This window comes from Loxodonta africana, chromosome 13, assembly GCF_030014295.1.
Source record: "Loxodonta africana isolate mLoxAfr1 chromosome 13, mLoxAfr1.hap2, whole genome shotgun sequence".
Lineage (NCBI taxonomy): Eukaryota > Metazoa > Chordata > Mammalia > Proboscidea > Elephantidae > Loxodonta > Loxodonta africana.
In genome coordinates this window covers 3,352,490-3,378,629 of record NC_087354.1, presented here as the reverse complement: position 1 = coordinate 3,378,629, position 26,140 = coordinate 3,352,490, and the positions used below count along the sequence as shown (strand labels likewise).

General features: G+C 43.1%; 1 protein-coding gene and 1 pseudogene across 3 annotated transcripts in view; one reads left to right on the top strand and one right to left on the bottom strand.

Annotated features, from left to right (window-relative positions):
* ATP10A (ATPase phospholipid transporting 10A (putative)) overlaps positions 1–21,445 on the top strand; it is a 232,974-nt gene extending 211,529 nt beyond the window's left edge. Inside the window, exons 14-22 of one of the 3 annotated variants that reach the window (XM_023539688.2) lie at positions 2,623–2,950; positions 5,645–5,721; positions 9,187–9,312; positions 13,168–13,368; positions 16,309–16,389; positions 16,465–16,569; positions 17,272–17,302; positions 17,435–17,459; positions 17,599–21,445. In XM_023539688.2, coding sequence (XP_023395456.1) covers positions 2,623–2,950; positions 5,645–5,721; positions 9,187–9,312; positions 13,168–13,368; positions 16,309–16,389; positions 16,465–16,569; positions 17,272–17,302; positions 17,435–17,459; positions 17,599–18,199 — 1,575 coding nt within the window. In that variant the 3' untranslated portion in view covers positions 18,200–21,445. Of the gene's footprint in view, positions 1–2,622; positions 2,951–5,644; positions 5,722–9,186; positions 9,313–13,167; positions 13,369–16,308; positions 16,390–16,464; positions 16,570–17,271; positions 17,460–17,598 lie in introns of all 3 variants that reach the window. The other 2 variants (XM_023539690.2, XM_003420644.3) reach the window with 2 other exon arrangements.
* Positions 21,446–23,448: 2,003 nt separating this feature from the next.
* Positions 23,449–26,140, bottom strand: part of LOC135233062 (abnormal spindle-like microcephaly-associated protein homolog) — a 46,076-nt pseudogene continuing 43,384 nt past the window's right edge.

Sequence of the window (26,140 nt, the reverse complement as noted above, 5' to 3'; positions counted from 1 at the left end):
GATAAAGTGCCATTTTCATCACATCTTATCAAGGGTACATACCATCAACATGACTTATCACTGTTGATGTTGACCTTAATTACCTTACTGAGGTAGTGTCTATCAGGTTTCTCCACTGCAAAGTTACTATTTTTTTTCCTTTTTTTTTTTCATACTGTACTTTTTTTGGAAGGAAGTCCCTTTGTTCAGCTCACACGTATGAATTGGGGAATTATATTCTACCTCTTCAAGGGTAGAATATCTACATAAATTATTTGAAATCCAGGTTGTTTTGTTTTTATTATGGTTAATATATTTTCATTTCTAAAATTTCAATTTTGTTGTTCTTTATATCCTCATCAGTTTTTTTTTTTTTCCTGAGACTTTCTGTCTTTCTAGTCATTTCCAGAATGTTTACCATTACTTCTTGGAGCATTTTTATGATGGCTGCTCTAAAGTCTCTGTCATGTAATTCTAGTATCTGGTTATTTTGGCACTGGTTTCTGTTGATCATCTTTTCCACATGAGTTGAGATTTTCCTGGTTCATTGCATGCCGAGAAATTTTGGATTGTATCATGAACATCTTGAATATTATGTTAACACTCTGGGTCTTTTTAAATTCTATGGAGAATATTGATCTTTTTTTTAAGCAGGTAATCAATCCTGGTGGGTTCAGGTTGGATGTTTTGAGCGACCTCTGCGATGTTGGTTTCAATGTCAGTTATTTTAAAAGCCATTGCAGTACCGTTAGAATCTGTCTCACACATTTTTGACCCCAAGATCAGTTTGGAACCTGAGTGGTGGCCTACCCCTTTGCTCAGTTCTCAAAGTCTTTGTTATGATGTTTAGGATTCTGTCCATGCATCCACAGCTTATGGGTGAGCCAAGAATTCATTAAAAAAAAAAAAAAAATTATGGTGTTATTCAGCCAAGAGTCTCCCTTTTCATAATCTTTCTGCAACTTTCTGGTTCCCCAAGTCCATTGCCGTCAAGTCTATTCCAACTCAGAGCGACCCTATAGGACAGAGTAGAACTGCCTCATAGGGTTTCCAAGGCTGTAAACCTTTACGGGAGCAGATTGCCACATTCTCCTGCGGAGCAGCTGGTAGGTTTGAACTGCCGATCTTTGAGTTAGTAGTAAGTGCTTAACCACCACTCCATCAGGGCTCCTCTTCTGGTTCCCCAGGACTCCCCTTTTTTGTCTTCTCACAAGAAGTTGGGGTTTTCAGTTACCTTGCTCCACTTCATACTTTCTTGCACCCACACATGCATCCAGTGTGAAATAGTGGGAGGATAGAGAGAGAAAAACCAACAGTTATCCTACCCGCTTGAGACCACCGCTTCTCTGAACAAAAGGAAGGTTTATCTCCTTCAGAATCTTCAGCAGTAGCCAGATCTGCTGCCTCTGCTGTTTCTGCCACTGCCACCATAGCAAAATTTCCTGGGGTTGGTAGTCAAGAGAATGGAAAAAATAAAATAAGATGTTTTTTCCAGTTTCTTTGAGTGTTGAAAGTTCTCTGCTCCTCATGCGAAAACTAGGGACTTCTCCTGGAGTTCTCTCTGTCCATGCTCTGGCGCCCACTTCCAGGATCAGACCAGGAGGTAGGGTAAAAATGGAAAACTCACCACTGGGTCAGTGATAGTTAGAATTCTGGTCTTCTTACCCAGTATAGTTGCTACTATTTCCTTTCATGGTCCTCAAGTATCTGCTCTATGAGTTCTGTCAGGTTTTGTAGGTGCATTCAGTGAGAGAGACAGGATGGCATATGTTGACTGCATCTTACCTGGAACTGAAATTCACCCATGGCCTTGTCAATGCTTTGTGCTAGGACGAGGGGACTCGTGGTCCCCAATGCAATAAGACCCTACATTCTCTTTAAGGCCTTCCCTAGTTACTCCTCCCCCCACCCCTCCACCACCACCCTGCTGTGGAAGCACATCTTTCCCTGTCTGTGTCCAGTGGCACTTTTGCATATCCAGGTCTCTGACTTGCAGTGGCTGTGGGTGCCATGCGTCGACTATCTGCCTGTCTCCCCAGGGACAGCGACTGTGTCTTCTTGGTCTTCTTTTCTTCAGTCTTGCTCACTTTTCTGCATACAAGAGGCCCTTGATAAGTGCCAGTAGAGCACACCTAGGCTTCCATGGTGTGCTGTGGGGACCACATCCCTAACCTGGTGGACTTACTGTCCACGGGGAGTTTGCCCCTGAGTACCCTGCAGTGAGTTTGTTTCTTAAGCACGCTCTGTCCTGGAATGGCTGTTCCCTCTTGTGCCTCTGGTCCCTGACCTTGCTTCCTGTTGTGGGTTCCCCTACAGGTTTTCCTGCTCTATTCAGATCCAGTAATGAGTTTTGGATTTAGCAATTAGCAAGGTTACGGTCAGGGCTTCCGAGGTACTCCACCTCACCACCTCACCCTCTGCACTGGACGAGGGGCGATAAGGCTCCTAGGCCAATCTCTTCCGTTCCACATGGAACACCATCCTCTCCAAGTAAACTCAGTTTCAGGAGGGAGGCCTTCTGGGTGGATGTTGCAGCTGTTTACAGGCGCTGGAATCATTCACATTTAAAGAGATGTTGAGGGGTCATATGGGCCTGCAGCGTCACAGCTTGGGGTGGTGCATGTCTACCTTGTGTAATTTCAGGAAGCATGTGCAGCCCTGCTGGACCAGTGCCTCCACTACGTGCAGTCCAAGGGCCCTGGCAGCACCAAGGAGAAGACCTCGGGGAACATCAGAGTGGCCTTCTCCCCACTCTGCCCGCCCTCCACGTCCATGGCCTCTGGCCCCAGCCCGAGCCTTGTGATAGACGGGAGGAGTTTGGCCTACGCCCTGGAGAAGAGCCTGGAAGACAAGTTTCTCTTTCTGGCCAAGCAGTGTCGGTCAGTCCTGTGCTGCCGCTCAACACCGCTGCAGAAGAGCATGGTGGTGAAGCTGGTCAGGAGCAAGCTCAAGGCCATGACCCTGGCTATAGGCAAGTAATGTGTCTGCTGCCTCCTCCTGATGCACCGTGACCTGCCCATCCCCTTCCAGTTTAAACTGGAAGGCAGGAGAGTGATGCCCTGATTTTTTTTTTGTAAAATCGTACCCAGTGTGATCAAATAGGCAGCACATTCCACATGGAAGACACAACACAGAGTAACAACAGCTGCAAGTACATCTTGCTGTTAGTTGCCATTGAGTCAATTTCACGTGCATGGAGTAGGACCGTGCTCCATAGGGTGTTCAAGGATGTGAGCTTTTGGAAGCAGATTGCCAGGGCTGTCTTCCAAAGTGTCTCTGGGTGGGTTTGAACCACCAACCTTTTAGTAGTAGTCAAGTGTTTAACTTTTTATGCCACCCGGGGACTCCAGAGCACATCTTAGGAGGTCAGTAATAAGTTGCTAGTTTAAGAAGATGGAGTTTCTGCTGTCTCCTGGGAGCAGGGAGGGAGACTTGAGGCCTAGCAGTCCCGGTCAACCATGGCCGCAACACAGGACACTGCCCCCAGGACAAGTTAGACAGATGGGCTGCAAGGACCCTGAGGCCTACCATCCCTGAAGCCTGTCTGTCTGTCTGTCTCTCTCTTTCACACACAAACACACCCTCATGCTCACACCTTTCCCTTGCCTATGCTTCATGGTGATCAGAATTCTCGATCCCTTTGCCAGTTGAACTTTGCTGAGTTTTCTGATTAATAAGCTTAGAATTATTCATCCCAAGAAATGAATAGCTGCTAACTCGTCATTCACTTAAAGGAGTGTGTATCTAACAGTGGTTTTCCTTGCAGGCCTTCTAGGCCCCTCTGCAGTGATTCAGTTTTGCTTCCCTGCCTCTCTCGTCCAGTCCAGGGCACTATCTCAACCCATACCTGGTTCTGGTTCTGATTCAGGCTCAGGCACAGGTTCAGAGAGTCAGCAGTGCCACCTCCTGGTGAGGGGCCTGGAAAGACTGCAGGTAGCACAGGGAAAGAGGTCATGGCCATGATCCCCATAGAGCAAACAATTGATCTCCCTGCACATAGAATTCATACCTAGGTGAGAGTTTGCACTGAAATAAAGCCTCCTCCCAGTCTATAATAATTACAACATTTTCTGCAGAAATTCTGTGACATCTATTCCTTGTTGAATTAGGATTGCCTCCTTCTCAAAATGGGCACCTAATCTTGCCCCCAGAGCCAGTGCTGAGGAGAGTTCATGGGGTGAGGAGAGAGCACTGTTGGCCTTGGTGTGGTTGTCATGGAAATGTGTTCTGCGAATGCTGGGAGGCTGTGGAGATGCTGAGGAGAGTTTGCAGATGGGTGCAAATCTCAGGCATGGCTGCCTGCTCCAGGTGGATGGAGGAGAGTCATTCTGGCCCCTCCCAGGGAAGGCTGTCCTGGACCATCTTTGCCTCATGTGCCTGGAGTGGCCTTTGGTTTTCCAGACAAGGGTGGAGTCTGCAGGCTGTTTTGCACCACTCACCATCCCTGTCCTCTGATCTCAGAGACCTCAGAGATAAAGTAAAGATGTCATCTGCCTTGTGAGGCTGACATGAGAGATGAGTGATAAGCTACATTCTCGGTGCTGTGCAGCACCTGGTGCAACCACATAATCACAGGAGCTTGATATTTACTTAAGAAATAGAGGTAAAGCCTTGGCTGGTTAAAAAGAAAGGGGAAAAAATAGGCTCTCTAAAGAGAAAGGGAAAGGAATGGCTTGTAAGCACTTTAGCTGACTTCTGTGAACAGGAGTTAAAGCACTGCTGTCACCCTCTCCTCCGTGCCCAGCGTTTGTACTGTAGGCAGCGTCTCTGAATACCATATTTCACTTGAATGGGATGTTCTGGAAAACACTGCAGAAATTTCTTTGCTTACCAGAATTTTAATACAACTTACCACCCATTGTCAGCCCACCCTGATAAAGGACAGAAAAGCCACAGGCAGAAGACACTCTGCAGCCATGCTGTGAGTCACTCCATCTCTGTATATCTGCACCTTTCACCAGTTCTGCAACTTGGGATGTGCTCAGTGATTTGGGCCATTCTGCTGCCCAGTTGCAAGAATAATCTCTCTCACTGAATGATAATTCCTTTATGTCTCTGCTTGTCGTTCCCCAATGTGCCAAGAGCCTGACCTATGCCCTGTGCTCCTGAGCAGTTTCTATCAGCAGCTTGCCTGAATAAGCAGAAGTTAGCACACCCACAGAGGGCCCGATGGTGACACAATAGCTAATTAGCTGGCTGGTCACTGGTGCGCAAGCAGAGCTCTGCAGTTTGCGGCACAGAACTTCACCTCTTGTGTTTAGTTTAGAAGACTGCTCACATGATTTTGAGCTGGAGGAGCCTTGGCACATCTGTGATAATGCCAGGAGTAGTCCTGTAACTGTAATAATGAGGAAGATGAGGGTAGCACCTTCCATTGTGCCAGGCTCCATAAGGGGTATACTGATATGTGGGCCAACACTGTGGAGTGATTACTACCTAAAAAGGTAGCTCAGCACTAGCCTGCATTCTGACATTCTAGGTGGCTGGCAGTTCCAAATCCCACACCTTGGTTGCTACGCCTGCCTAACCAGGGTGGACACTGTACTGACTACTCCCCACCCTTCCTTTCACCCTTTACCAGAACTCAGGCCCGCAGGGACTCCGGGAAGTCAGTTTGATTCTGTGCACCTCACTTACGCACTTCTCCTGCCTGTGCTGTTTCTAGGAGATGGAGCCAATGATGTCAGCATGCTCCAGGTGGCAGATGTGGGCGTGGGCATTTCTGGCCAGGAAGGCATGCAGGTAAACATCAGTCAGGCTGTCTGACGTGACCCAGGGTCTCTCACTGGCCTCTTATTCTGGAGGTGTGTCTTAGTTATCTAGTGCTGCTGTAACAGAAATACCACAAGTGGATGGCTTTAACAAAGAGAGATTTATTTTCTCACAGTCCAGTAGGTTACAAGTCCAAATTCAGGGAGTCAGCTCCAGGGGAAGGCTTTCTCTGTCTGTCTGCTCTGGAGGAAAGTCCTTATCCTCAATCTTCCCCCGGTCGAGGAACTTCTCAGGCACAGGGACCCCGTGTCCAAAGGATGCTCTCTGCTCCTGGTGCTGCTTTCTTGGTGGTATGAGGTCCTCAACTCTCTGCCTGCTTCCCTTTCCTTTTATCTCTTGAAAAATAAAAGGTGGTGCAGGCCGCACCCCAGAGAAACTCCCTTTATGTTGGATCAAGGAGGCGACCTGAGTAAGAGTGGTGTTACAATCCCTCCTAATCCTTTTAACTTAAAATTATAATCACAAAATGGAGGACAACCAGTCAATACCAGGAAGCATGGCCTAACAAAGTTGATACACACATTTTTGGGGGGACGTAATTCAATCCATGATAAGGCGCCAAAGGAAGCAGCATGTGGCCTCCCTTTGGCTCTGTCCAACTAAGCTAAAGAGTTGGCCTGAAATATAACTGACGCTCATACACCTCCTGCTAAGCCGATAGTGGAGGATGAGGTAGAATTGCCTTTCATAGTTATACAGTAATGTGCCATAAACACACCCACCTCTGTCTACAAGGATATTTTTGAGAAACGGTGGTCCAGAGAGAGGCCAGGCAGGTCATTGCTTCCCTCCGGCTGTTCCTGGCCATCCTTGGGAGGCATTTTTGTTTACTTTTCTGCACACCAGCTGTACCATTTGAAAAACTGGCTTCTCTGTAGCACAGTTGGAACCTGGTATCACCATGAAAGTGGGGTGTAGCTATCTTGACTCACACTGAAATTCAGCTTTGCATTTTTCATTTGCCTTGACACTTGATCGAGACATCGAATAAATGAGTTAATTAAAAATGCACTTCTTTTGGATGTAGTATTAAAACAACTTCCAACATTTGATTAGCTTTGAATAACAAAATTTTGGAACTTGGTGGAGACTTTAGGGAACAGTTTTTCCAACTATCTTTTAAAAATCAGTATGTCGACTACCATTTATTTATTCACTGATTAATGGATTCATTCATTCAGTCAGTAATTATTTCTCGAGCACTTAATCTGTGCCAGGCTTGTGCAAAGCCCATTAATTTTCTTGCTTGATAGAAATTTAACAGCCACACATGCTGTTCCAAACTAGGAGCTCCGTGGCTCTGCCCTGCCCTGTCTTTAGCACTTCCCTTACTCTCCGCTGCCCGCGCCCTGACCTGAGTCACTGTGTGATGTTTTCTTGTGTGTGTGTTTTTTCTCCACGACACTGAAAGTGGAGTCTGTCCGACTCCTCTCTGTCCCTTCACAGTGCCCAGCACAGCGGGTACACTGAAGTCTTTAGTATTGGCTCTGTAGCTTTCTTTCCCTATAGTGGAAGGTTGATGGGGGCCATGCCTGGGGGCAAGTCTCCGCATCTCGCACCCAAGACCCTGATGTTGAGAATGTGATTGGGAGGGGCCTGGGCTTCAGCCGCTGTCCACCTCCTGAGTGAGGGAGGCTGGGAGCCATGGAGGTTTATGATCTGAGCAGAGAGGAATTACCCAATAAGCAAGATACACACGGGCTTACTTGTGCTTCCTTACTAATCTATAGTGCACAATATCACCTGTTTTTCATCACATCAAAGGGGTCAAGTACTGTTGGGTATTAGGGATTCCGAGAGACCACACCTGCTATCCTGGCTCTCATGGAACTTCCAGACAAGTCTGGAAGACAGGTAGTTTACACTTACAAAAATAAACATAGTTGTAATACATGCCATGAAAGAGTATTTCACAGGAGGACCTAGCCTAGCGTGGAACACCTGGGAAGCACCTTAACAAAGGACAAGACTATGTTAGGGCATAGACTGGGAGGAGGGAAGACATGGCAGAGGCCAGAGAGCCAGATGAGCCTCATCAGGAAGGTTTGTCTGCAGTTCCCAAGGGCTGGGGATTCTTCTTCAGAAGGAGCCTAGAGGTCTGCCATGTAGACTCATTAACTTCCTTTTAACAACTGACCCTTTTGACTGGATTTTTAGACTATCCTCCCTTGAAGACAGGAATGTGTCTCATGGTCTCTATGTCCCCAAGTCTGTACCTGGCAATAATAAAGTCTTAATAAATGACTTTTGAAAGTCATTTCAAATAATGAATAAATGAATGAGGGATTAAATAATACATAAAACCTTTTAAAACCCTACATGTGGACAAGATGAAGTGTAGAGACATTATTTGCTTCGAAATCCTTAACTGCTGGTTAAAAAATAGATATTAAAAAGTTTCAGACTTTTCAGTGGTGTATAATGATGCTGTTCTATTTCAAAGTGGGACAACATCACTCTTTTCTAGGTGTTATTTAAATACAGGGACGTTAGTTAAATTTAAAAAGCATATTGACATTTTTACGTGGATTAGCCCTCCAAAGATAGGCAGAAAATTTTCCTGCAGTTTGGTCTGATTTTTTTCTAAATAAAGACATTCACTATAAGGCAGATTTCAAGTTACTCTGGGAACAGAGGTCTCATTTTGATGCCATTTTATCTGGGCCACTTAGCTTTCTTGTGTGAAGCACAGTGCCCAGAAAAGCTAAGGGAAAGCTTCCACCCCCAGGCATTGTGGAGAACACTTGCTGTCCCTCTTCCTGCTGCTCCCTGCCCGCTGCCCTGCAGAGGGTGCTCTGGTGCTGGGCTACATGTGGAGGCCATCACTGGTGGCTCCTGGGAAGAAAGACCCAAAAGGCACCTCCCAAGATAGCAAAGACCTCTCCTTGTGCATGCAAAAGGAGGGCTGTGGTTCATCCTTGGGTTGAGATCATAGCCGATTTGGATGACTAAAATACCCTGGGTGAGGAGAGGGGTGGAGAAAGGCAGAGAAACTTCATGTATGTCTGTATGATTTAGCTTATTAAGAAAGCATGGAAGAAAGTAAACAAGCCCTTTTAAAAGCCGTCACTTACATATGTTTGAAACCTTAGATGAATTCTGTAAAGTGGTATTCCTGACCTAGTGTTGATTGAGGTTGAATTCAATGGTATTAATTTTTACATATTAATTGTAAAATTAATTGCATTAATTTTTACATATTAAGTGCTCAGTATATAATTAGCAAATGAGTGAATGAATCCATTTATCAATGAATAAATGGTAGTCAATATACTGAGTTTTTAGGAGATAACAAGAAGACTGTGGTAGAACCAGTCACACACTGTGCGCAGAACCAGTTTCTCCATCCATCTTTGGCTTGTATCTTGGGGAGGTGAGAGAGACCTTACATGAGCGAGTGTGTCCGCAGTAATATAAGCTCTTCTCCCTTTCAAGGCGGTGATGGCCAGTGACTTTGCAGTGCCAAGATTCCGATACCTGGAGAGACTCTTGATTGTCCATGGACATTGGTGCTATTCTCGACTTGCCAACATGGTGCTGTACTTCTTCTACAAGAACACGGTAGGTATTTGATGCTCGTCTTCAGAATTTCTGAATGGAAAGGTCTGAGATGCATAGGACCATTTGCCAGCATCTGGCCCAAGGGCACCCACATGGCCTCCCACTGGCTTGTCTCTCTTGTCCTTTGAGAATTTCCCCAGTCTTGGCTCCCTGCACCTTCTGGGCTCAGAGGCCTGACTTCGTTGCCTGTGAAAGCAGTGGCACCTCTGAGGGGTGGGTTAAGTTACGTGAGGTTGTAGATGCAGGTAGATAAAACCAGAAAGTTCACTTGTTACTGTAATGAGAAAGGGACTAATACTGAGGTCCAGTGTTTGCACGCAGTCACACGGCCAGTGAACCCTTGAGGACAAATTCAAACCTGGTCTGTCTGATTCTAGCGCCTAAGCACTTAACCAGTCTGTGAGTGTGTTTCTTCGGGGTGAAGCAGGAGTTCTCTAATGGTGCATTCTCCCATGTAGACCAGGAACCTCAAATAGGGAGCAGAGATGTGCCTGTGCTCCTGGAATCAGGATGACAGGACTTGATCACTCCATGATTGTGGCATTTAAAGGCCTGTGTTGAGACACAGCCACGCTGGAAGCAGGCGGTGAGGCTGGGCTTCGAGAGCCAGCTCTGGCGCTGTCCATCTCCCCCGCCCTCCAGCTCACTCTGAAGCAGGTTGACCTTCAGTTAGGTCACCCTAACTGTCCAGAGTTATCTCCCTGGGGACTTTAAATAAAGAGCCTCAGTCCTTTTCTGTTGTCTTCATGTGTAACTCCTAATCCTGGTGAGGCAGGTTCCTCCACATTCCACTAGCACTGACAATATGGCCATTTCAAAGCCTTGTGTCTCCCCTGGGCAGGTAGGGTCCCCACTACAAGTGATGGATAAACATTCTGCCGAGAAGCTGCTGGGTTGCTTGGCTCCTGCCTCAGACAGCTTGCAGTTGGAGGAGACAAAAATAAATAAACTCAGGCAATAAGTGGCCTCGCAGAGTAGTCCCATCAATCTAGTTGTCCAGGCAGCAGAGCACCAGTGCCAAGATCCTCCTGCCCTCTTCTGAAATACAATAAAATAAATTAAAGGAAACATTGCTTTTTTTCGTAACTCCATTTAAAAATCTCCATGTTAACCCTAAATTGCAATCAGGACAGCTCTTGTTCATGTTCTCCACAGTTTCCTCTTCAGACCTGAACTTCCTCAGTCCTCTTATCCTCCCCCGCCCCCTTATTTTCACCCATTTTTCCAATTATCCTCTAGCAAATAAATACAGAAACTGGGAGCCAGTCAGGTGTGTCTCATTTGACAGGCTTGGTCCTGGAGCTAATTCAGTTTGGATTCTGCCTGGGAGAATCCCAGGAAGCTGGGCCAGGCTGCCCTGTCCTTGCATATTCCTCCTCCCTTCAGCCACAGGTACCCAATCCCTCATGCCGCATCCGCACACAATTGCAAATTCTGGGTCCTCGCTCCCCTCCCAAAGGAGTGGATGGTGCTTTGCCTAAAGGAGAGTTGAATAAGGGCTAGGCCACGCACAGATGGGGGTCTGACAGGATGGAATCCTGGCCTAGTTTCTGACCCCAGTGAGCTGTGCTGTGCCCAGCAAGCTATCTGACTTCCCTGGATTTTGTTTTCTTTAATTTAAAAAAAGAGAAAAAACCATGGCAGTTGAGCCAGCTTATCTCTATAATTCCTAATTAAAATTTCTTAAATTGAGGGGATGAGAAGAATGATGTAGGCTGAATGATTCCACATTTCTGTTGCAAATGAGGGCAGAGTAGGCCCCCTGGAGTGGCCATAGTCCCCTGCCAGCCAAGGTGGATCTGGGCTTATTGAAGAGAGCTGGAAGGAGAAAAGAGTGCTGCATTTATTCCATATGAGACGGACGACCGTTGTTAACATGCAGTTAATAAACGTGCTTGAGGAGGAGTTCAAAGATAATCACTCTGCCTCTTAAAATGAGAAGTTCATTTTGCTTTAGGAATAGGCTGGCTTTCCTTTCCAGTGACAAGTAGAGAAGGAAAGTTTCTATAGCAACAGTGGTTTGGAAAGATGCTTTTTTTGGTACTAGATTAAAAAAACCACTCAGTTATACAAGTGCCTTTCTTCCTCTTTGTCTTGACTCCATTGCTCACCAATGACTCATTATGCTGCATGTGGGGGTGAATGCAAGAAGGTCCTAAGAGGAGAGAAGTACCAGATGGTCAGAGAAAAATCCAGGCCTACCAGGTTTCCCTCTGGAGAGGAAAGTGACATATTGAGAGATTTAATTCATCCATTGAAGCAGGATTTGGAGGATTTGTGTCACTGTAAGTTATACCAATATAGACCATCCGTCACATTTTCCGGTCTTCACACAAGCCAAGTCATTTTTAGGTCAGGAAACAGAAGCTCAGAGAGACTGAGTAACTGGTTCATGGTAGCTCCTGAGCCAAAACTCAGGCCTATGTGGTGGCCCTGAACAGAATGTTCTTCCATCATACCATGTCCCCTCTTGGGCCTATCTATGCACTCCAGGCTGTGACTACCAGGGACCCACCTGTGGTTGAGTAACTTGAGTTTATCACATCAACCATGACCATAGGGCAAGTCATTTAACATTTTGGAGTCTTAATTTCTTTTTCTGTAAATGGAGTGAGAATGCTGGCTCTGCTTGAGTCTCAAACAAGTGAAATAATGGTAGTAGTACTAACAAGAGCAAACCACAGGTGAGCACCTACAGTGTGCCAGGAACTGTTGTGAGTACTTTAATGGCCTTCATTCGTTTACTCCTTATAACAATCCCATAGGTCAGTATCATTGGTGTGCCCATTTCATGGACAAGGAAACTGAGGCAGAGAGGCATTAAATGATCTGTGCCAAGTCACACAGCTGATAAGTGTAAGAAGGATTTGCAATCAGTAAACTGCCATGCCCTACGTAAATGCACCCAAACCACTGATATTCAAAGATTTAGTAATTATGGAAAGAGATCTGGCTCAGTAACTCCTACTGTGTGTGCATGAGCTTTGACCAGGCTGCTCAACCTCCCTGAACCTCACTTTCCTCTTGGACAAGCACGAGCAGCCCAGTGAGCTAGCCGTAAGGATCAGAGATGATACCAAGAACTCCCTCACCTGACAGAGAGCTCAACAAACAGCCAAGGCTGGGTGGAGACAGCGGTGTTGGTGGTGTTGCCGACTTTGCTGCCACCCCGTCTGCCCCGCCCCTGCAGGAGTCAGTGATTGTCCACTGTCCCTCCTGGGGAACATTGCATCTAAAGAAGGGAGATGAGATCAAGGGTGCAGCCACAGCAGGTTTGTTTAGGGTCCCAGCAGAGGAAGAGAGCTAGAGAAGAAGCCTCAGGCCTCAGGTGTTGGTGTGCCCACCGAGCCCTCTTGAAGTGGGAGCAGCTTAGACCCCCTGCTGGGCCTTCATTTTGTTTACTTTTATTTTTCATCAGTGATCTGCAGGTCTTCCAGCACAAAAACTCATCTTTCCAAGGGCTGCTCCTCAGAATTCCCAATTTCCATTACTGGGTCTTCCTGCTCAAGAGAATGAGGAGTGGGAAAGGGTGGAAGAAGGAGAGGCTGAGGGCCCCAGCCAGCCTAAGGTTAGGGCTACCTTTGGAAAAATGCTGAAATGGCATATTTTCGTTGGGTATATTTTCACAAAAAATAAAATTTTAAAAAACCTGGTTCAACAGTAACAACATTTGGCAAAAAAAAAAAAAAAAAACCTAGAAAATAAAATAAAAGCCTTTTTTTTTTTTTTTTTTTAATCTTTACAGTGGAACTCTGGAGAGCCTCTAGACCCCTTGGATTAGAATCGGCAAGGACAACTGAAGACAAATTCTCGGCTGTCCTTCTTAACTGGAGCCTGTTCCTTTCTCGATTTCAGATGTTCGTGGGCCTCCTGTTTTGGTTTCAGTTTTACTGTGGCTTCTCTGCATCTGCCATGATCGACCAGTGGTATCTCATCTTCTTTAACCTGCTCTTCTCCTCACTCCCCCAGCTTGTGACTGGGGTGCTTGACAAGGATGTGCCAGCCGATGTGCTGCTGGCCCGGCCACAGCTCTACCGGAGTGGCCAGAATAGAGAGGTAAGGGCTCCCGATGCTCCCAGTAAATGGTGAACATTCTAGAACCTGACTTGTGGTAGGAACAGAACAAATCCTGCCTGCTAAACCCCTAGTGCGCTAAGTAAACTCAAGTGAAAACCATCTTCACACAGAATCCAGTGGGAAGCCAGCCCGGAAGCCCAGGGAAAGCTGAGGTAGCCATGTGGAGTCTCAGTCAGGGTCACATGGGATGCTGCAGCCAAAGGAGCGACTTTGCCAAAACAAGCAAAACAAAGCAATTATTTTGAATGGGAATTAACAAGAAGACAAGCCTGTAGGGAAACTACTGAAAGAAATGAACACAGATATAAATATGTGTTTACACCAAATAGATTAACATACCAATTACCAACTATTCTCAGCCAACTACTCTTCTCAGCCATGCTTCCCTTTTGGCTGGTATGATTTATCATATGTGTGTACAGAGAGAATGGAGCTCATTTCTCTTATACCAAAAACCCAGTGCCGTCTAGTCAGTTCTGACTTATAGCGACCCTATAGGACAGAGTAGAACTGCCCCATAGAGTTTCCAAGGAGCGCCTGGCAGATTCAAACTGCTGACCCTTTGGTTGGCAGCCGTAGCACTTAACCACTATGCCACCAGGGTTTCCAATTTCTCTTATAGTGAGCTCTAATTTGGAATGCATTTACTTAAGGGTCGACTTCCCAGGTCACCATACTGCTCTAGGGGTTCTCACAGCAACAGGCAGCCCAGGATGGGGAGATAGTCAGCCAGGCAGAGGAGGGCTGCTGCTCGCCACCAGTTGCCTCCCCACAGGAGAGTTACCTTAGCTAACTAGGCTAGTCCATGGGATATGCATACTAAGTCACACCTGTGGAAGTTTAGGTGACCAATAGGAAGTGCCCAGCAGGAAATGCCTGTCCTATCCCCTTCTTTCCTGCAGGCCACTGCCTACCAAATGTGCAGGAACTTAGCCAGTTCTTAATAAGGACACCCAAGTTTCATGAATATGAATTTGATTCCCAGATCTCCAAGACTCTATTAATCTATATCAGGGTCGCTGTGCCCATAACATATGTTATTGTTGTTAGGTGTCTTCAAGTTGGCTCCGACTCATAATGACTCTATGTACAACAGAACAAAACACTGCCCAGGCCTGTGTCATCCTCACAATTGCTGTTACTCTTGAGCCCATTGTTGCAGCCACTGTGTCAACCCATCTCATTGAGGGTCTTCCTCTTTTTCGCTAACCTTCTACTTTACCAAGCATGATGTACTTCTCCAGGGATTGGTCCCTCCTCATGACATGTCCAAAGTACGTGAGATGAAGTCTCACCATCCTCGTTTCTAAGGACCATTCTTGCTGTACTTCTTTCAAGACAGATTTATTCTTTCTTCTGGCAGTCCATGGTATATTCAGTATCCTTCACCAACATCATAATTCAAATGCATCAATTCTTCTTCCCTCTTCCTTATTCATTGTCCAGCTTTGGCATGCATATGAGGTGATTAAAAACACCGTGGCTTGGGTCAGGTGCACCTTAGACCTCAAAGTGACATCTTTGCTTTTTTAACACTTTAAAGAGGTCTTTTGCAGCACATTTGCCCAATCATCATTTGATTCCTTAGCTGCTGCTTCCATGGGCATTGATTGTGAATCCAAGTAAAATGAAATCCTTGACAACTTCAGTCTTTTCTACATTTATCATGATGTTGCTTCTTGGTCCAGATGTGAGGGTTTTTGTTTTCTTTATGTTGAGGTAGAATGCATGCTGAAAGATATAGTCTTTGATCTTCATCAGTAAATGTTTCAAATCTTCACTTTCAGCAAGTAAGGTTGCGTCATCTGCATATCACAGGTTGTTAACGAGTCTTCCTCCAGTCCTGATGCCGAGGCCTTCATATAGCTTAGCCTCTCAGATTATTTGCCCAGCATATAGATTGAATAAGCATGGTGAAAAGATACAACCCTGATGCACACCTTTCCTGACTTTAAACCATGCAGTATCTACTTCTGTTCAAACAACTGCCTCTTGGTCTATATACAGGTTCTATAATATATAGCTTTTATTATTTTAACACTAGGCCATAGCCATGACCTAATGTTAAAAGTCAATATGCCTTTTAGAAACATCCCAAGGGGCCTTACCACAAAGAGAGTAAAATCCTGGCTAAGTCCTAGTTGTTATCGTTGTTAGTCAGCTCTAATTCGGGGCAGCCTTATGTACGACAAAACAAAATGTTGCCCAGTTCTGTGCCACCTTCACAATTCTTGGTATGTTTGAGTCCATTGTTGTGGCTAGTGTGTCAGTCTGTCTCATGGAGGGTTTCCCTCTATTTCAGTGACCCTCTACTTTGCCAGACATGATGTCGTTTCTTAGCAGTTGGTCTTTCCCAATGATGTGTCCAAAGTAAGCTAGTCAAAGGCTTCCCTTCCTCACTGCTAAGGAGTATTATGGTTGTATTTCTTCTAAGACCAATTTGTTCATTCTTCTAAAAGTCCATGATGTAGTCAATACTCTTCACCAGCACCACAATTCAAATGCATTAATTCTTCTCCTGTCTTCCTTTTCCCTTGTCCTTTTTTTCTCATATATGAGAAGGGCTCAAATTGAGGGAAGAATACCACAAATTTCAGGTGCTATTCCTACTCCATGGAAATGTTCCCTTGCAGGATTTAGAAGGCGGTTTCATCTTTTAGTTATTGGCATAGATACTACAGCCAATCTTATTAAAGCAAGTGCTCCCAATGAGTTACTCTACAGCCATATGGTTCTACAGGTATTTGTTGAATTATTTTTTACACCCCGGCCTGTGGCGCCTTGCCTCTCCAAAAGTACTGAAACATCATGCTTTCCTCAGGTGCATGAATTGCACATTAATGGCTATAGCTTATTGGACAAAGTCACAGGAAGAGATGCAGAATTTTCTGTAACCTACTTGCTTATTTTGTGTCCCAGGAATACCGGCCACGTGCTTTCTGGACAAACATGGCCGATGCTGCCTTTCAGAGCCTGGTTTGCTTTTTCATTCCTTACCTGGTAAGTTGGCACCTGGGCGGTCATCTTGTCTGCTGTGTCAGAGGACCACAGACAGAGGACACTGCTGTCTTTCAGGCGTACTACGACTCGGACGTAGATATGTTTACCTGGGGCACCCCCATTACGGCCATTGCGCTGCTCACCTTCCTGCTGCACCTGGGCATCGAAACCAAAACCTGGGTAAGAGCACAGATGTAGGCTCATCTCAGGAATTCCCAGAGGCTGCTGGACCAGATTTCCTTGCAGATTCCATGAGATTTAGAAGGTTTTGAACAGACAGCAAAACCAGCCTCCCTCTGATGGGAAGGAAAATGGAGCCGCCAACCCGCTGGCCAGGAAACACATACCTGAGCCCCTGCTGTGGGAGCTACCCAGCCCCTCATCCCACACTTCTGGACACTGCTTAAAAAGTCAGTTGCCATGGAGTCAACTCAGAGACTCATAGCAATCCCATGTTTGTCAGAGTATGACTGTGCTCCATAGAGTTTTCAGTGAATGATTTTTCAGAAGCAGATCACCACGCCCTTCTTCAGTGGTACCTCTGGGTGGACTCAAACCTCCAGCCTTTTGGTTAGCAGCTGAGCATGTTAACCATCCGTACCACCCAGGGCCTCCAGATACTACTTAGTTCCCCTACTTCTCCACAACGTTTTCCCTCTTTCTGTCCTGCCCCTGGCTTCTTTCTCTCACCTTATGTTCCAGGTGGGTCCACAGGTTTCTGAGACTTCACCCAGCTTACCCACCCTCAATGCCAAAGACCCCTCTTCTAACTAAGCTTTAGAACATCAAACCCACCCATGAATGACTCATATACGTTTTTGTTGACATTGTTATTGTTACTTTCAAGTTGAAATAAAAGACCTTTTCTTTCTTTTCTCCTAGACCTGGCTCAACTGGATAGCTTGTGGCTTCAGTATCCTTTTATTTTTCATTGTGGCTTTGATTTACAATGCTTCTTGTGCAACGTGTTATCCTCCGTCTAACCCCTATTGGACTATGCAAACATTAATGGGCGACCCCGTGTTTTACTTGACTTGTATCATAGCACCCGTGGCTGCACTGCTGCCCAGGTGGGTACCAAGGAGGGCATCCCCATGTCATAAGTGAGCTCAAACAGCATTTCATGTTTGTGCCTTTTCACTGTGTTACTCTTGGGAACACAAAGCCCCACCACAGCATTATCTGACTTTTTCTATGTGCTTTTTCCAGATTGTTTTTCAAAACCCTCCAGGGAACCCTTTTCCCCACCCAACTCCAGCTGGGACGCCAGTTGGCCAAGAGGTCCCCCAAGAAACCCAGCATTCCCAAAGACATCTTTGCTCAGGGACAGCTCCCAAGAGAACAGAGGAGCAGCAGCAGCTCTGAAGCCCCCTCCCAGGATGGCACCTCCCAAACCTCAATCTCCCCGGAGAAGGCAGCAGTGAGCAGAGAACACAGTGTGGTGCCCTTAAGCATGCTGCCCACAAGGACACCTTCCCAGGAGGACAGCCTGCTGAAGGGACTTTGCAACCAGGCCCTGGGGCCCTTCATGCCAGAGGAGGCTGCTCAGGAAGGGCATCCCCAGGACTCTGAGACAAAACACAGCAGTGCAAGTGGGGCAGCCTCCCTACCCCCCATCTTCAACCTTCCCAACCTCAGCTCGCTCAACTGGATTTCCTCCCTGTCTCTGGTCAGCGGGCTGGGAAGTGTATTGCAATTCTCTCAAAGTAGTTTACAGGTGGATAAGCAGGATGATGAGTTTCTGCCCAGCCCCCCTCAGCCCACTTGTGAGCTGCACACTCTAAGGGGACAGACAGCCAAATCTTTCTAGAAAACCTTCATGTGACCTTTTTATGTCAGTCATTAATATTATTTATGTTTATTATTTGCACAGAAGAATTCTAGTGAAATGTATTTTAAATGTTTCCAAGGCTAAAACGGAAAACAAGAGGTACCAAAGAGAGAAAGTTTATTTTTTAAAGTTTTAAGTAGAGTATATTGAGAAGAAAAATAAGAGCTTTAATGTACATAAAAATTTAAAGAAGAGTGACATGTGAAAATAGTGTTTAAATTTATTTTTTCATTTCATTTTATAAGAAAATGCAGTTTGATTTTTTTCTTCAAAAAGAGTGACCTTTGTTTTTACTAAAGTGTGAATGTGTGACTGAGTATCAGGAAGTCTGGGCGTGTGTGGCCAGCCAGGAGGAGAGAGGACATGAGTGGGGAGCACGCAAGTGGCAGACTTCACCTCGTCTTCTGAGCGAACAGTGTGAGAAGGCTGTTTCTCTACCTTCAGCCAGAAAAGGGATGTGCCACCTCAAGAAAAATACATGTGCATTCTAAGTCTCCATTCTCTGCAGGCATTTCATAAGGGTCGCCTTTTCATTATTACAGCCCCTGTGTAGTATTTGCCTGTTAAAACTATAACAAGCAATAAACAACTTTCATTTTGCAAAGAGTGTGTCTGGCAGACACTGTTATACAAAATTATTAGTTTATGACCTAACGGCATGTTATGGCTAATGCAGGATATGTCCCTATGTGAGTGTTTTTACACTATGAAAAACGTAGCTTAGCAAAGTACAAGCTGCGTCACAGCAGAGCACATGTATTACAAATCAGACCTGGCACCAAGTCATCTGCCCCAACCAGACCATCCCACCAAACATTCAGTCTCATTATAAGTGTGTATCTTCAGGCATCTAGTATGATTAGCCATTACTTCTGCCCCTTAAAGAAGAGAAGAAAGGGGAAAAATGATTAAAATCCAAGACAGTCTAGCATTTTCTCTTCAGAGCTCTCTCTTTCCAGTTTGTCAAACAGTGATCCCTTGCCCACTGTGCCAGACACGGAGCATACAGAGTCAGCAGGGTGAGCTGCCTACAGCACGAGTATACAAGGTCTGAGACTGCCTGTCCTGAGAACAGCAATGGAAACGGAGAAAGAACCTGACAACTAAGAAAACCCTGTGCATACCTGCCAGGGAAGAATGGCCAGGTATCCAGGGCATGGTTTTACTGCAAGTACCTGATCCCAATCAGACAAACAGGGCAGGTGTAAGCTCGATGACTGTAAGAGATTGGTAGGCCTCAGGGTGGCTGGACTCAGCAACTCAGGGCTTTTCTCCCATCTCCCTTCCCCAGCTCCTAGTCACTGTGTCATAGGGCTGGCTCTGATCTCAGTGACACAATGCATACATCCACACCAGCCCATCTAGGAGAGTGGGTGTCTTTCCAAATTCCAAGCAGGGTCCTGATTTCCTTCGCTTCACCCTGTATAGGTTACAGGACAGTTTAGAGCCAGGCACTGGCAAGTCAAGGGGAAGGCTCAGACTTGGGCTCTAACTGGACCTGGGAGGAACTCTAAGGACTAGCTGTGTTTTCTGAGAGATGAGAGAGAGGAGGGGACATGGCTTCAGCATCTAACACTGCCCACCCCAAAGGTGATAGCAGTCCCAACCCTGCTGCATTCCCATGACTGAAACACCAAGCGGGGCCCCTCATCTATTCTTGTATGTACCTGTAAGAAGAGGATTTCCTTTGGAAGGCATACAACTGTACTGTTTCCTAAATTAAGGTAATGGTTGTCATCCCAAAGTAAAAGAACTATAAGCATGTTTACCTGAGTATCTAAGAGTTCAAAGTGTGCCAGCTTCTAGATTTTCTAGTTCCTGCACTCCCAGCCTGCCCACCATCTTTCCAAATACCATCTTCCTCTACAGATCTACTTCCTCTTGAAAACGGGAATGATCCAGAAAGTGGCTTCTAGAATATGGTCAGTTCAGAGAAATAAAAATCATAAAGGGCATTGGCAATTATCTGGTCTTTAGGATGAAGAATATCCTACAATAATAATCCACCATAAACAACTAAGTGATCTCAAAAGGAACATATTTAGGAATAAACTTCTCTGATTATTTTTTTAAAAAACTGGGTAAAACATATTTCCTATTCCTAATAACAACTGTAAAATAAATAGGAATAGAGGATTAGTTATTTGTCATTGTAAAGCATGTTTATTTCAAAGCTGAAACCAATTAATTCTCAGTTCTTGGAGGTTGGATAGTGTGTTTCTTCACCCTGTATCCTAAACACTTAGCACAGAAGCACTTAGAATGTTTCAATATATAGTTGATAAATCTAAGAATAAATGTTAATAGTGAAACATTAAAGACATTATTGTTACCAATCAGTAGAAGAAAATTTCTTGTTATAACCTATTATTATTTAATATTTTTTTCTGGAATTTCTGGATAATGCAATAAGACATAAATGTTTAAAAAGAATGAGTATTGGAATATTAGAGACCAAATTATTACTTACATGTGATATGATTGTATACCTGAGAACCCAAATTAAAAAATTAAAAAGCTCTTAGAACTAATAAGAGGATTCAATAAATTGACTGACTTATTGTGGTAGGGGAAAAGGACCCCAGACTCAAATTCAATCAAAAGAGAGTTTCATTAAGCCAACACAAAATCATTCGAGTGAGGGCACCATCAGTGTGCACTGCGCACAAAGACCAACCGATCCACTGAATCACAGTCGGAGCAGCTAATATACACTATCACAGAAGAAATAAGTTAGGAAAAATTCTGATTGGTTATTTATTGATATGTCACTGTCAAAGATGAATAACAAAAGTGGGATCATTATAATGAGTGGTTTAAAGAGCTTTTGTTGTCTAGTTACAACCTAGTGATCTGTGCTTTGTTGGCTAGTTACTGCTTAGTAACCATAGGGAACTTACAAGGGGGGTTTACAGGACGTTTGCCAGGCATTCAATTCTGGAGATGTTGAGGTTGCATAAGGCTCCTCGGGAACAAACTGACAACATCACTCTTGGCTTGGTTACAAAGAAAACATTTCCGTGGAAACCAGACAACAGGCAGAATTGCCCTAAGCAGTTCAGATTTCTGTTTCTATAGGTTTTCCACACAATGTGGGTTCCAGGCCTGGACCCCCACTTAGTTTCTTTTATGCTGGCCAAGCATTTCATATAGTTTCAGAGTCTCCATATCACTATGAAGAAAACAGACTATAGCTTTCTACAGAGCAGTAATAACCACTAACGGAGGGGCAGGGGAGGGAAAGGGAATAGATCTCATTCACCAGTACAGCACCGATACCAACAAAAATTAAAATGTCTAAGAATAACATCAATATGTATAAAGACAACTTACCAGAACCTAAGGTGTTAACAATGTCACAGCTACAAAGACACGTCTCATTTCTAGACCAGAAAACTAAATATTGTAAAAGTCCTGCATTCCAATTTCTGCAGCTTTTGTTTATTTTTAGTTCCTGATTGTTTCTTCTGTATGTTTCTTTTGCTTTTATTATTATTATTTAAATTAACAAAATGACTCTAGAGTTTATCTGGAAGGATATATAGGTGAAAATATCAAAGAAAATTCTAACTAATGGAAAGACTAGATTATAAAATGTTTTATAAAGTGCTAATTTTTTTAATACTTAAAATAATGTAATAATAATTCAAGAAAAGATAATAACAGACTAGAAATGACAAAGATGTATCCTGTTCTATATAAGAATTTAACGTATGCCAAAAACAGATCAAGATTAAATGAAAAATATTATTCACCAAATGACATTGGTATAAAGTCAATAATGTAGGAAAAAATTCATTCTTAGCTTATGTACATACTATAAATTCCAATTAATTCAAAATTTAAATTTAAAATCCCAAACCATAGAAAAACTAAGAAACTAAAATCAAATATTCACCACCCGTCTGGAGGAGGCAACCTCTCAGGCACTCAAGTTCTCCTTGACTTTTTGTCTGGATTTGCAGAGCATGGTATTAGAGGGGAGAGAGACCCAGGCAGAGAATAGAACTAAGGTTCATAGCCAAGGGTTAGATTGCTCACGTGCAGAATAAAACTTTGAAAACCCTAACAGAAGAGGCTGAAGGTACTAGAGATGATGTAGTACTGAAAAACATTGAACTTCTGATCTAAACAGAAAGGAGACACTTCTCTGAGTACCTTAGATGGCTACATCTTAGGAGTAAAAACCACACAGTAGGGTAAGGAACACATCCGAGGACGAGGAGAAAAACTGAAATAGATTCAACCTAAAATCAATCCTGAAAGGATCAAAGAGGACCCCCTAGACTAATTTACCTGCCTGAAAGAAAACGCAAAGGAAGACAAATCTAGATCCCATTATGTCCCATTGTGATGTCAAGCATACCATGAGAAACCACTAGACACATGGCACAGGAAAACATGACCCAAAATCAAAAGAAAAAGCGGTTAATAAAAATCTCCTGAGAAAATTCAAATATTGGAAAGTATCAAGTATAAATTCTAGAATGAAGAACTATAATAGCTGAAATGAAATATCCATTAGATAGGTTTAACATCAGATTTTACATTGCAGAAAAGAGGCAGTAAAATTGAAGACCTGTCAGTAGAAAGTGTCCAAAATGAAGAACAGATTGAAAAACAACAACAAAAAAATACAATCTCAGTGACCTATGGGACAATACTAGGCTAATTTTGGAGTCCCAAAGAAAGGAGAAAAACGGAGACAGAAAAGTAATTTGAAGAAATAGTGTCTGAAAAATTCAGAGTAGATCAATGCACAGATCCTAGAAGTTCAGCATGTTTTCAAACTGCATGAATACAAAGAAAACTACATGCAAACATCATAATCAAACTGCTGAAAACCAAAGATAATGATAAGATTTTGAAAGTAGCCAGATGAATAAATATACTAAGAAAAATGATGCCACCAGAAACAACAGAAGCTAAAAGATCATAAAGCTTTTTTAAAAAAAAAACATTTTTTTTACCTTTAACATGAAACTCAGCATAAACAATTTAGATTAAAATCTTCAAGCAAGTAAAAAGCTATGGAATTTTAACTCAACATCGTCCAAAAATTATGTTTTATAAAGGATTTTATGATGTATTGAAATATTCTTTCTGTCATTCATTTTATGTCTTAAGCATTCTTCATACAAGAATCCTTTCTCTCTGAATACACTTGGGACACTTTAACTATCCTCTGTCACACTGCACTCTAATTTCAGACCCTGTTTTTAATGGTTTTAGAAGGTCAAATCGGACTGTGCCACAGAAACAATAGATTTAGTCTTCCTGCTTGTTTTACAACTAGGAGTTCTGTGTACTAATGAATCTGCTTTCTTCTTCACGTTTAATTTCTCTCTGTTGCTAATATGTTTTGAGATGCATGTGATGACCTTTTTGTTTGTTTTTTAAAAGTTGATGGTGTAGATTCCACAGGAGAAAACAGATTCTTTTGATTTCTCGTACTTCCGTAGGTTCCGTAACTGCACCCCTCACATTTGCATTTGCCATGTTTTCAGTGCTTGTTCTTTTACCAGCAACTAAAGCTGTCTTTCCAGGAAGATGGGGTTATTTCATTTTTATGATTCTTAAATTTACTTACAATTGGATCTATCATGAAAAGTACAAAGGAAAAGATTCTTTCTCTTTTTGATTATCTACTATTACTTTTTTGAGTTTACCTACTGCACTGTTGACACATCTTTTTGCCTTTGGTTTAGTAGTTTCAGTTTGTTTTTTCCTGGCACACCTGGATTTTGTTTCAGTAACACTGGTGGAAAGCATTGGGCAGCTTTTAGATTATTTTGGTTGTAACTAGAAATATCCTGAACTGCAAAAAATGTAGGATGATTTTGTTTTGTAGAACTGTAGTAATTTGACTTTATTTCTACAGCTCTGGGTTGGTAAAAAATAACCTTGGAAGATTTTGAATCATTACATCCATGAGTACATGGAAAAACTTTATTTTCTCTGCAGATTTGAGGAGGCTGTGGAGTCTGAGAATTTTCATTTGATGATGGTGGTAATTTACATGTTTGCTGAGATATATGTATATATGCATGTTAAAAAAAATTTATCTTTTACAAATTGATTTGGTGATAGAATGGGTGTAATTGACTCTGGTTCTAGATCCTGATTTAGTCCATAATTATCATTACAAAAGAATCTGGACTTAAAATAATTTATTAAATGTCATGTACTGTTCTGGATTCCAAACGCATAGGTTTCATCAGATACATTCATAATTCTACTTCATTATTAGCTACAGGGAGCCCTGGTGGCACTGTGGTTAAAAGGTACTGCAAGCTACTGCTGCTAATCAAAAAGTTAACAGTTCGAAACCACCAGCTGCTCCTTAGAAACTCTATGGGTCATTTCTACTCTGTCCTGTAGGGTCACTATGAGTCAAAATCAACTCAATGGCAACAGTTTTGTTTTGATTTTTTTTTTTTTTTAAGCTATATGGCTATTATATACAAAGGAGTCTGGACTTAAAAAATTTCTTTTCCTTTTTGTAATATTCAAAATGGAAGAACAGTTTGGGGTAAAATATCATTTTTAAAGTGTTCAATGAATAACATCTCCTGGTTTGCATGTTGCTGGAAGCTATGCCACCAGTACTTCAAACACCAGTAGGGTCACCCATGGGAGACAGGTTTCAGCAGACCTTACAGACTAAGACACACTAGCAAGAAGGACTTAGTGGTCTACTTCTGAAAAAATTGGCCAGTGAAAACTTTAGATGTGGACCTTCATTTGCTGATGCGGCATGACTCAAAATGAGAAGAAACAACTGAAAACATCCATTAATAATCAGAACATGGAATGTATAAAGTATGAACCTAGGGAAATTGGAAATCATCAAAAAATGAAATGGAATGCATAAAGATCGATATGCTAGGCATTAGTCAGCTGAAATGGACAGGTATTTGTCTTTTTGAATCAGAAAATCACACTATGCCAGGAATGACAAATTGAGGAGGAATGGTATCACATTCATTGTCAAAAAGAACATTTCAAGATCTATTCTAAAGTACAATGCTGTCATTTATAGGATAATATCCATATGCCTTCAAGGAATACCAGTTAATACAACTATTATTTAAATTTACAGAATAACCACTAATCCCAAAGATGAGGAAATTAAAGAATTTTACCAACTTCTGCAGTCTTAAACTGATCAAACATGCAATCAACATGCATTGATAATCACTGGTGATTGGAATGCAAAAGTTGGAAACAAAGAAGAAGGACTGATGCTTGGAAAATATGGCCTTGGTGATTGAAATGATGCCAGAAAGTGTATGATAGAATTTGGCAAGACCAACAACTTCTTCACTGCAAATACCTTTTTTCAATAACATAAATGGCGATAATACATGTGGACCTCACCAGACAGAATACACAGGAATCAAATCTACTACGTCTGTGGAAAGAGATGGTGGAGAATCTCAATACCATCATTCAGAACAAGGCCAGGGGTAGACCATAAAAGAAACCATCAATTGCTCATATGCAAGTTGAAGTTGAAGCTGAAGAAAAGTATAACAAGTCCACGAGAGTGAAAGTCCGAGCTTGAGCATATCCCACCTAAATTTAGAGACAATCTTAAGAATAGATTTGATGCATTGAACACTAATGACTGAAGACCAGACAAGTTGTGTAATGACATCAAGGACATCATACGTGAAGAAATCAAAAGGTCATTAAAAAGACAGGAAAGAAAAAAAAAACAAAAAGGATGTCAGAAGAGACTCTGAAAGTTGCTCTTGAATGTAGAGTAGCTAAAGCGAACAGAAGAAATGATGAAGTAAAAGAGCTGAAAAGATTTCAAATGGTGGCTTGAAAAGACAAAGTATTATAATGAAATGTACAAAGATCTGGCATTAGAAAACCAAAAGGAAAGAACAAGCTTGGCATTTCTCAAGCTGA